General features: G+C 38.5%; 1 protein-coding gene across 2 annotated transcripts; it reads right to left on the bottom strand.

Moving 5' to 3' along the window:
- Nucleotides 1–208: 208 nt before the first annotated feature.
- On the bottom strand, nt 209–5,934 carry nr1d2a (nuclear receptor subfamily 1, group D, member 2a). Of its 2 annotated transcripts, none has more exons than XM_056761937.1 (8): nt 5,693–5,934; nt 4,200–4,418; nt 3,882–3,970; nt 3,632–3,776; nt 2,929–3,554; nt 1,938–2,123; nt 1,643–1,853; nt 209–1,559 (listed from the first exon to the last, which is right to left on the bottom strand). In XM_056761937.1, exons 1-8 carry the CDS (start codon nt 5,709–5,711, stop codon nt 1,363–1,365), a joined length of 1,692 nt encoding a protein of 563 aa, XP_056617915.1. In that variant the 5' UTR covers nt 5,712–5,934; the 3' UTR covers nt 209–1,362. The 2 variants fall into 2 exon arrangements, with proteins under 2 accessions (XP_056617915.1, XP_056617914.1); XM_056761936.1 differs by having other exon boundaries at nt 4,200–4,421; nt 5,693–5,932.
- Nucleotides 5,935–12,408: the final 6,474 nt, after the last annotated feature.

Below are 12,408 nucleotides of genomic sequence, written 5' to 3'. Positions count from 1 at the left end.
AATATATTTAGAAATAATTGCAACTGTCCCGTCTTCTTTTTTTTCATGGCACAATTCATATATAGTTTCACATGCTTTTCCTAAAGAAAACAGCAGCGTCTTTTCCATGTTTTCATATTCAATTTTACACATAACAGCCTAGTGAGGAAAGACAGAACCATACACATCGACTTGTAACCTTGAAAGACACAATGAAGAGACACGACGATAAAACGGCAAGTAAATATTTATTGATTTACTTTATATTGATAGATTTCAAATAGATATACACAACTATACATACTGCACTGTTATTTTAGGAAACAAAAACATGGACAACAAATCTTAACAAGGAAATATCACGTAATCTCATGTTGAATAAAGGCTAAGAAATGACAATATTGTCAAGCTGTATCCATATGCATAGAGTCCAGAAGTGTATCCCCAAAAAATGGGATTTTAATATAGTTTCCCTGCTCTGATAAAATGCGTTTATTGTTGAGAAAAATATGTTCCCGTGTCTGTAGATGTGGCAAAGAATGATAAGGCAATCCAAAAACATCTGTACAAACATCCATAAATAAAATTCCATCTCTTTTCATACTTTATTCACTTTAACTATACACATTTCCAACTGCGTAATGGAAGACATATAACATCTCTCTGTACGTGGTCTATATAAAAACGACAGCAATGAAGGTAAAATATCGTCCTCCTGCCATTTAAAGTGACACCGCTCATAAATTACAATTGGTAAGCAGATGTTCTCCGCCCGTGCACCGTAATTATGGTGTCGTTGAACGTGCGTGCAACGCTGCGGTTTCAATCTGTTCCTCAACACCGCGTGCAAAAGCATTGGCCCTGTCATACAGGTTCGAATGATGCAGACATGCATCTGCTAGTCGCCGCTAGCAACAGACATACATTCAGAAGAAAATCAGAAATGTAAATAAGCAACACATGATCAAACATTTTAAAGACGAAATGTCTCGGACAAGATACGAAATAGAGCTGCTCTTATACCAATAGCCATGCATCAGCAGCTATTGCACGTGATCGACAGACGAAATAATTCTTCAAAAGAATGGAGTCTAGTGTTTACCGACAAACGTGGAAGTAGACTTTGCTTGTGCATAACAAATAATTACAATGTTTGAACAAATTAAATATCTAATATACTCTCTCCGCCTGAATGGCGACCTACATCGGTACAGCTAATAAGACTACAGTTTCCGTATGCAAAGCGTCTTTAATCACAAAAACTGGGCGGATTTCTATTAAAAACACTTGTTTGCTAAATCTGTCGAGTAAAAAATGCATGTTAAATACATTCAAGAGTACAATTACAACCGAAGTTGGAAAGTGGAGGAAGCACGTTTTGGTTTATGGTTGGATTTGAAAGGCCAGCAGCTCTTCTGAATGCATGTTGTTGAGCGACCTCAGCTCGGGAAGCTTCAAGAGGAGTTTGGTGAAGACAGCAGCTTCGTTCGAGTGGTTCGTCATGATCAGGTTCCTCAAAGCTCTGATCAAAGTCTCCTGCAGGGCCTCCACGGCGCTCACGTTCTCAATGGCCGATCGGTCTGCGCGGGAAAACGACATTGTGTCAAAACATGCGTTTGATGCATTAAAGCATTATTTGTAGTAAACGGTGAGACGGGTTTACCTGCAGACACCAGAACCACGGCCGTGAAGAGACTCATTTCTTCCTCGTTGAGCTGCAGGGCCGTGAGTTTCTCGCTGAACTCAAACATGCAGGTGAGAAGCTCTCCGGTGCCCAGAGAATGCAGCAGATCCATGCTGTACTTCCTCCCGCTGAGAAAGGTCACGGTCCGCTCTTTCACATCAAACAGAGACACAAAGCGCACCATCAACACCTAAGAATGAAAGAGAGAATGTTAGAATCTGTGCAGAGATTTTCTTTTCTTATTTTTAAATGTTACAGACGTTCGTGTCATCACCTCGAAAGTTCCTGCCTTGAGGAGGTTGACCTGGTCGTGTTGGGAGAGGTCCTGGAAACCGTGGATGCGCTTCGCGAATTCCACCACTTCTCTTACAGCGGGGATGAAACACTTGGAAAACTCTTCCCAGATTTCATGACCGGGCTTGCAGGGGTCCACAAAGGGTGAAAAGTTCATAGGACATACCTGAGAAGATATCAACAGATAAAGGTTATTATAATTTACTAAAAATTAAGCTTTAATTAAAACAATTCTGTTCATCGGAATGAAATAAAATAAGGCTAAATATTCTTTTGAAAGTTGAAAATTAGAACTGTTGCCTCAGCAATAAATTGAAAAAGTTAGCAAAAGAAAATAAATAAATCCTAAAACTAGAAAATTTATAAAAATAAGTAGATAACAAAATTGCTAAACTAAAATCAAAACTCACATGACTACTAAAAATAGAAAAATATAAGCTAATTCCAAATATGAATAAATTGAAAATATAACTAACTCTGCAACAACTTTAAAGCCAGTTAATGTAATTAATTTAATGTATTTTTTCATGATAATTTTTTTTAGTCTAGAACAGGAAAGTACCTATAATGTGGCTGCATAGTTTAGATAAGCTTTGTTTAATAGAAATTAGTATGGACAATAAAATAAAAATAATTACAAGTCGAACATTTCATATTTATTTGTGTTATATATTGCATATTATAGATGTATATTTAAGTTGAAATCAGAACATTTTTAACTACACAAAAAACGTACAAAGTAACCTGCAATTATATGCTTCAAACAGAGATGGTGATAGAGAGGCAATCAACTGTGGGATCAAATCTAACCGGTTTAATGACAGTGTTGTTGCCTATGTAGTGTTTTAAATCAGTCACATAGACAGCAAGGCATCTAACAAAGTTGGGGAAGAGAGCCAAGAAGCCTTTTCCTCAAGCTGCAGCTATTATTAATACACACAGATCTCTTTAGTAAGCAAAAGGTCACTAACCAGATGCCTTCTGTATCCTCCTCTCTGAACCTCGTTGATGTTGTTCCGATTGTACGGGTGGTAATGCCTGTTTGTTGAGGGGCTTTGACTGCTCTGCTGGGTCATGTGGTACCCGGTCACATGTTCCCTGTAAAACCCAGACGTGTCCTTCAGGTTCCTCTCGCAGTCTGACCGTCTCTGACTGTCAACGCTCCAGCATTCCCGCGGCAGCCGTTCCTCGTCCTTGCTGCTGGTGCTCAACGTGTCCGAGCTGGCCGGAGAGACGGACCCCACGCGAGGCGGACTCACGGGCCGCTTGTACTCAAACAGGTCGCCACGCTGAAGTCCATTGCCTGACACGTCTTCTTCCCCGCTGTCAGACGAACACGACGATGCCGAACTCATGGACGTGTCCATGGGAACGACCGACTCGGAGTCCCGAGAGAGTTCGGAGGCAGACCGCGGGGAATCCGGCGGTGACGGCAAAGACGAGTCGACCTGGCTGGTTTCTAAGGCACACGTTACGGCCTGACTGCCGTGAAGCATGCACTGCAGCTGACTGTTGTTCATCATGTTATTCATGGCCGTCTGCATCTCCAGGAGCATGCGCTGTTTCTCACGCTTGGGAATCCGTCCGAATCGCACGGCTGAAAGACAAGATGACGTTTAACTACAGCGCCCTCAAAACCGCTCAAGGAGAAACCAGGTTAGTCGCACTACTCACCGTCACGTGACATCCCGACGGATAAACACTTCTTGAAGCGGCACTGCTGGCAGCGGTTTCGGTTTATTCGCACGATGGTGCAGCTTTCGGTCTTCAGGCATTTCTTGTACTGAATATTCTGCTGGATGCTCCTTCTGAAGAAGCCCTGTAAGATAGAAATCAATTATTTTATTTTCTGGCACACATACGTGGAGCGTTACAAAACACAGGCCAAATGTTTTCAAGTATCCTGGAGGAGCCGTTTTCTTACCTTGCAGCCCTCGCAGGCGTGAACGCCGTAGTGGAAGCCGGAGGCCACATCTCCACACACTTTGCATAAAAGCACCATTCCATTAAGCTCTGGAAAACAGAATTTATCTTAAAGTTAGTCTAAACAATAAAACCGCAGACAAAACTATAGTAAATCACAATAACATGCTTTTCTTGACAGATTGTACAATCAGGCATTTCAAGTCACATCAAAATGAAAACTGATGGCCTTTAACTATTGAATTTTTCTTGCTGCTATCTAGGAATCCGTTTGCTTATGTAAGAAGTAAAGGAGTACTCATGTTTGAATTCAACTTACTTGTAATGCCACTCTTAGCAGCGAGCGCCGTCTTCTCAGAGGCGTGCCCGCGCGGGTGAGCGTGTTTTGAGAGCAGTCTAGCGGTGGGCACATCTGTGGTACGGCTCTGATTTGTTGGCAGAGGCGGAGAGGACGCTGGGGAATGGCTGTTTGAGCTGTCAATCATGCACTGCTCTGGACTGGAGGCGACGCTTGAAGAGCAGACGTAGGTGATCACGCCTCCTTAGAATAAAATAAATGTTATTAAAAATTTACATTTAAAACATTTATACTGTACAGCACTAAAAGAAGCATTGCTATTACATAATGTAGTTTATGAAATGAATTAGTTTATTTTTAAAAGTAACAACCATCATTTTATTATTCACATAATTGGTAATTACATTACATAATTTGAGTGAGCTCCGACTATTATTTATTTTGTCAATGAATGTCTTATTGAAAAAAATGCAATAACAATATGTATTATAGGAATGGAATGTTAAGATCGTCATTAAAAGGAGTCACTTGAGGTAAGTACACCAGTTGGCCTTAGAAATAATGATATTGCGCAATCTCAAAGTATGCAAACACTTAATATATACAAATATCATTTTGAATACGCTGTCAGAAATGATAAAACTCGTTTAATGTTCGTTTTCAAATAGCTTTATTTGAAATACCAGGAGAGACAAAACAAAAAAGTATGTCAAAATGAACACGAGAGGTTATTTAAGCAGATCCACCCACACGTGCACCTCTCGTGTTTTGTACAGAGAAGAAATCTAGGTCACTAGATGCCTGCTGCTTCACTCACGTGGTACTGCAGAGAGCCTCGCGTCAGGCGAGCGTGCTAATCTATGCAAGGACACGCCCCCGGACCAATTGGAGAGCGGGCGAGGAAAACGTTACGCCGCGCTCGTCCAATCAGAGAAACGGACGCGACTTCTAGTACACACATGCACATGGCTACGCAACGCGAGCCATGTGAGCTCGAGGGTTCTAGTACTCGAAGTACTCGGGGCGCGTGACGTCACGGGCACTCCTAACCCACATACAGTCCGACCAATGGAAAACATCAGTTCGTGCACCGGCTGCAAACGTGCTTTAAATCACCAATAGCGAACATGAACGCGTATATTAAAGCCTTATTTTAGTAACATCTTTACGCTGTTTGGTGTCAACTTGGTAACATTTATTTGAAATAACATTTTAAGCTATTAACATCCTCGATCTGTTTGGTTGGCTCAAGGACGGTATTTACGTAGCGCTTCACTTGTAATGTTTTCGTTAAAAATCCTCCAATTCTTGCAACATGTATCGAAATTCAAGTTTTACACGAACGAACGATGGTTTCTCAATGCTTTAAACACGCCAGCGTAAGGTGAAGGTTAACATTTAAGCTAAACATCAATCAATCGATGTCGCTGCTTGCTTCGTTTAGCACGCGCATGTTTACGTTTCCTACATAATAAAAGTCATTAGTAGACTTGTCTTCATATGAAGCCTCTTACCTTGTTTAGGTGACTCCATATTAAGAGATTTCCCTCTTTCGAAAAATCTCGGTAAATTGATATATTTCACTCGGCACGAATATTTCCTTGTCAGCTTTACGTAAAACCCGCAGTTAATTCAAGTCAAGACGATTCAATGCTTCATGTGAACTGCACACAACGTCTCATCAGATCGCCGAAGGTTTCATTCTGACTCCCAAGCAGCTGCGTTTGATCTTCCGCGTCACAATGGAACTCCCGCGCTGCGCACAAGCTCTCGGTACTGAATGTTCTTCTGTCGCGCGGTCCCGTCACCGGCTCCGCCTCCTCGTGTGCGCGCTTGACTCACTTTAACCCAGTGACACACTTTTAGCCGACCGGAGGGAGGAGGGACCGCGGCTCTCACACTTGCCACTGCAACGTGAGCTCGATGATTTTGAGAACATGGTGTTGTTCTGAACCTTCGCCACTCCCTGTCATCATAGCAACAAATGGCAGATAACGGGGGTGGGAATGCCGTGCCACCCCCCCAGGCCCCATACACCCGAATGAACTCCAAGGTAAAAAAAATAAAAGCTCGTTTCCACGAAAGCAGATGAGATAAGATTAGCCTTCAGGTCATTTACTTTGGGGAGTTCTCTATAAAATTAAGTTGTTAGATTTTAGGTCATAGCTTAAGGCTACAACATTATACACATATTCTAAATGTGATGTTTATTATTTGATTTTACAGACTTGATTTGAGTTGTGTTGGAATTCTTAAAAATGTATAAAAAATACACATGTATTTTACGTCTCTTTAAAGGGGTCATATTTATTTTTCTGTGTCTTTGGTGTGTTAGAACGAAAGATGCATTATATCTAAAAGCGAATGCTCACCCAGACCTGCCTGAAACGCCTCGTGTAACCACACCCCCACGCATGTACGTCACTTTGTGGTATGATTTGACTAAGACCGCCCAAATGTATACGCAAGTAAGGTGGGCGGGTCTTGTAAATCTCATTGTACCGTCGCAGCCTGATGTTCCGAATATGGTAAGAGGCGTTATATTTCCGTGCAGCATTCGACCAATCACTACGCACTAGTTACCTGGCCAATCATAGCACACCTCGCTTTTCAGAGTGATGAGCTTTGTAAAATATCATCGCGTTTCAGAGAGGCGGAGCACAGAGGAGAGACAAACATGCACTGTATGTCGAAAATACAGCGTTTTAACCTTAAATCGTGTTTACACATTACATTACATCTAAAGCAAACCATAACATTCGTTTTAGTCGAGTCAAATGACCCCTTTAAAGTGTCAACATAAACAAACGCTGTTGCGCATGCTCGCGTTCGTGGACTGCCCTTAACTTCCGGTACACATTCACAAACAATAAAGTGCCTTTAGATTATATCTGATGACCACCAAATAAACCGAGAAGAACCGTTACTTAACTCATCTTGTCTCTCAAATATTTTGACTTTAAACTGCGATACCAAACGCAACCGCTAGATGTCATTGTACCATACGTTTTTTTAAATGCGACAAAACTACAGGACCCATTCAACAAACTGTTTATTTAATAAAACGAACAAACAACAAAATTCATCAAATCGTTAATTTAATACAATTATTGTACAATAAAATATGAATACAAATTAATATTAACATTAATAAAATATAAATAGTTATATTATTAGACACTAGCACTCATAAAAAAATCCACATTTTAAGCATTCTGAATTGAAGAACAACTTGCACTGGCAGTACAATGGTCACAATGGTCAAGTTACACAGGAGACAAATATACGCATGGTGATGAAAAGCAGATCCTGCTCAGTTTAAATGTCTTTTGGGCATGACCCTTTGTTCCAAAGTCTGGCTGTGCACTCACGTTTTGCTGTTTTTGTTTCCTACATACAAATATTTTGGTTACAATTAAGGTTGTATTTGTAAACATTAATTAGTTCATGTTGGCAAATGGATTTACTAATGTAAACAAATACAGCCTTATTATAACATTTTTAATGCTCGGTATACTTCACATTTATTCACATTTACATTTATTCATTTGTATAGATGCTTCAAATTTCACATAAACTAAGAATTAGCTGAGCAAGTTATTTGGTTCACCGCTCCAAACTTTCAATGACCCTACAAAGAGTATTTTTAGATCTCCTCATAAGTGCAGATGGATGGCTGGAAGCTCTATTCACGGTTCCATGGAGATATTTTTACTAATTTTCAAATATGCAAAACTGTAAAAAAGTAAAGCTTGTCTAAGTCTTAAAGCAGTTTGCGCTGTTTGAATAGTAGTTTTCTGAGCGTTTGATAGCTGGATAGCTTGAATGTTAAGAAGTTCACCCAAAATTAAAAATTCTGTCATCATTTATTCACCCTCGTGCCATTAAAAACCCTTATCTGATCTTGTTCGTACAATGGAAGTCAATGGGGGGCAGTTCTTTGGTGACCAACATTCTTCAAAATATCTCAGAAACAAGAAATGTCAGAAAGGACATAAATGATCAAATACAATGTTCATTTACAGTATGTGTGTATCTCTCTAAGAAACATAAGTGCAGTTTGCCATAGGGTCTGGCTTGCTGACGCATTTGCGGAAGTGTTCAATCAGATTAAGGTTAAGCTTTGAGCAGGTATTCAGGTTTTTCCACACTGTAAATCATTTCTATACATATATCTTGCTTTGTGTACAGTTGCGCTGTCATGCTGGAATGAAGGCATGTTCAAGCAGTTTGTGAACTCTTCCCTATACGCTTTCCCAGATAGACATGTGTAATGATTTTGGATTAAAAAATATATTATTAATCCACACCTGACATGTGAACATAACAATTTGAGTGTGAGAAATGGCAAAAAAAAATTCACCGATGGGGAAGCAAAGGTCCCATAATTACAGAATGACCCATATACTGATGGTTCATAAATATGCTTACATAAGACTGGTCGTAGATTTTATGAGCTATTTCCATGACAGTAAATGCTTTTAATAAGTAACAGAAACGCTGTGGCTGTTTTACAGGCGGATGAAGGGAATGTATAAACACTTCAGATTTGACATTTTGCTGCAGTCTGGAAACTGATTCGAAGAAGTCCAGGACAAGACGTGCTGTACCAATCTGATAATGAAGGCGTGGTTAAATGTACCAACTGAAAATAACTAAAAATAGCCATATAGTTTAGTAAGTCTATTGCTTTCAATCTGACCATAATCTGTTTAATGTGAACCAGATGGATCTCTTGGTGAATTACAGTATGTGCTACAATGTAAATCTAACATGTCACATAAATTGATTCAAAAGTTTAAAGCGATCGTTTACCCTTAAAGGAAAATTCTGACATCACTTGTTCACCCTCATGTGTGGAACACAAAAGAAGATATTTCAGAAATGATTTTGCCTTCATACCATGGAAGTCAATGTTGATTGGTTATCAAGACTCTTTAAAATATATATTTTGTGTTTTGCAAAAGAAAGAAAGTCATACGGGTTTGAAATAGCATGTGGGGTGAGTGTATTATTAAATAATAAACATTTTGGGGTGAACTATCCTCTTTTTCATTCAGTTCAAGTATTAAATCAAATATCTATTTTTTTAGGCTTCAGTCTGTGAGTCGAGAGCTTCTGTACATCATAATCTCTCAGATGGAAAGATTTTCAGGACATTTATTCACATCATGGTCTGGGGGTGTCGGGTGTTGCTGTGGTTGATTTTCATGTGAAATGTTCATGACAGATGAGCTCACAGAAACAGAGACTTTACTGACCTCTAGCGGACACACCCTGCATCTCATTCTCACGCGAGTGAACAAATGAGCAGGTGATTTATTCTCAGAAGTTCCGGGGTTCATGACCCTGTGTTGTTTGAACAGGTCGCCACGTATACATGTGATATCCAGGAACAACAAACAAACAAAGAGCTCAAACAAAGTCTGGTGGCCCCGATGGTTGACCCTTAATTCAGAAATGTTTTCTCATTCATTTGTTTCTGCATTGGGATTATGATTATAAATAGTAATATACTTTTTTGATCTAGTACACATTTATTTGTTATTCTTAATATATACATATTTAATTTAAAATGTATTGCAAATGTACTATACTTCTAAATGTTGGCCTACAGTCAAAACATGCTGTTGTTTTACCTATGCTTGCTTTGAAATATTTTAATTCGTTTCTCACATTTAAGCCTCAGGATTTTGTTCATAAATTCATATTATCTTTGGAACATTATCAAATCTTGGGAAAATATTGTATATCACATATATTAACTGTCCTAGGTGGTAATATAGAGTTGAATCAGTATTTGTATTTTACATTTCTTTCCATCTTTACACAGCTCTATTCTGTTTGTCTTGTTTTACAGAAAAATCTGCATAATAAGAGTAAAAAAACGAATATCCATATTTGGATTGTGACTCATTTTTGAAACCTTTGGAATGTGCTGACAGCGTTGACAACAACTAAATATGTCACATTCTATAGCTGAGCAATGAATTTTACAATATATGTTCACAGTGATTTTACTGGCGATGTGTAGCAATGTGAAAGGCTAAAAGCATGCAAGACATATGAACTTGTTTTCTTTGCCGTATTTGAGGTCTGTAAAAATACAGAGCATCTTTTCTGTTATTTTCACCCGTTTCTACAGTTTTCGTTTGCTGCAAACAAATGCAAATATATATATACTTGCAAAATTTGGGAGAATTAAATGTGTTTAGGTAAAATGATTATTTTTGACTATTTTAACTATTTAAAAATCAGGAAGTGGTCTCTTTTTACACGCCTGCGTGTCTTGTTTGTGTATATAAATGAAATGATTCAGAATATTTCTTTGCTATACCCAATGGAAAAGCCTGTGATTATTTTTAAGCAGAGTTTGACTTTGACTTCTTAGTTTGTACTTCCTGCATTGAATTGTAGTCATTCATATGGTTTAGTGCTTCTAACCCTTTTAAGACAGTTTTGAGTAAACACAAAAATACTGAAGTAGATATTGCATGAGATAAAATAAAGATCAATCATAGATCATACGTAGGTGTGCTAAGACTTATTTGCCTACACATTTAAATACACCGGACACAACCTGTACATTCGATTTCTGCTGCAGGGTGTGAAACTTTAAATCATTAGCCAAACTTATTGACATCTGTGGTGAGTAGTGTTGTGAAGCCCATGTACTTGCACTTCTTGAGCTCAGTGTGTGTGCGAAATGGGTTTGGTTATACTCATGAAAATGTCCCAAACTTAATGAATAAAATGTTCAGAATGAAGTTGTGAGAAGGAAAGAAGTGATCCTCGCCGATTTAAATCTGCCACATCAAGCTTAACTTTCAGTCCATGAGAGGCGTAAACTTTATCTGCTGATATCTGTGTGGTTAAAGGTCAGGAAACCAAAACCATAATCGTATGATATGTAATTTGAACTCCTGATTGAGAGTTTCCAGAGTGGATGACTAATCAATGTGGGTTGGATGTAATGAAACTGAATAGCTTTTGATTCATCCAGATCATTACAACACAATATGGGCTGATGTAAGAACAATTATTGTTTAAACAGGTAATGAGTCTGTACAAGAAAACATATTTCAGCGAAAGGCGTCACGGAAATCAACCTCACCTCAGGTAGATTATAGAAATACAAAAGTGTTTCATGTTCATGTTTAAAAGAGAGACCCTCGTCATTTTTTCCTGTTAAGTTTGTTCCAAAGACAAATTTCTTTAGATTCCCCACCGTGTTTAAAATGTTATTGCCCATAGAGTTATGATAGGTGATAAATCCTGTAAAATCATAATGGATGCTTGAGTGCACAACTATAAAAACAACAAAATCCACGGCAATTAACTCAAAAACAAGACATTTTTCGGTGGCTGCGCTTAATGTGATTTTTAAATGTGCATTTCCCCCCCATAAAATATTAGACCAGTATTATCAAAGATGTTTATACCTATAATAGCTCTTTGATAATATCTGCATCGGCGTTTCTATTGATCAAGATGATGAAATGTTTCCCAAAGCAGAGATTCATAGCAGGTCCTCTGGAGAACACATAATGGATGAGCTGAAATTCAACCTGAAGGCATTATCATCATCTTACTCGTTTTTATCTTGACATTGATACGTGATCAAGAATAAAAATCCATGAGAGGGGATTCTGTATATTGTAATGAAGCTTTCTCTGCTACATGCATATTCAGTAAAGTTTGATGAACAGGTTTGTGACTTTGTAAGCAGCCAAGAAAAGAGTTGTCAGATCCTCTATCAGTTACAGATAAAAAGCATTCAAAAAAAAGTCCGTAATGTGAGACATTGCGGTTTTGAGGTTAAAGACGAAAATATTGTCAGTCCTAAAATGAAAATGGCGCATCTCATAACCTCAGTTTACTTTTAGAGTCAATGCGGTTTATTTGTCATATAACAAATTTGTGGATTGTTGTATTAACGTGCCGACCAAAAGTCATGTTTATCCAGACAAACTGGAGCACAGCATTACATTTAAAAGTCATTTTACACTTAGTGCTATATTGACTTAGATTCTGTTTTCAAACATTTGAGTGAATTTTTGTGCCAGTCAATAAATATTGTCATTGATACGAAACAATATATGTGTTACAATGTAAATTAATCTCTCACAGCTAAATATAACGGGATGAATCAGTCCGGCCAATATAATCGCTCTATTAGTCATGACTCATGTAGGTCAATCCAGAGCTATTTGTTGACAAGCCTTTTTCT

The sequence above is a fragment of the Triplophysa dalaica genome, chromosome 12, assembly GCF_015846415.1.
Source record: "Triplophysa dalaica isolate WHDGS20190420 chromosome 12, ASM1584641v1, whole genome shotgun sequence".
Classification (NCBI taxonomy): Eukaryota; Metazoa; Chordata; class Actinopteri; order Cypriniformes; family Nemacheilidae; genus Triplophysa; species Triplophysa dalaica.
This window is presented reverse-complemented; position numbering and strand designations above follow the sequence as displayed.

Bases quoted from the DNA above. Each gene is read 5' to 3' on its own strand.
- nr1d2a (XM_056761936.1), bottom strand. The intron at 3,971-4,199 runs GTAAGTTGAATT...TCTGTTTTCCAG, and splicing joins TGCTAAGAGTGGCATTACAA to AGCTTAATGGAATGGTGCTT. The intron at 1,560-1,642 runs GTAAACCCGTCT...TTTCCCGCGCAG, and splicing joins CGTGGTTCTGGTGTCTGCAG to ACCGATCGGCCATTGAGAAC.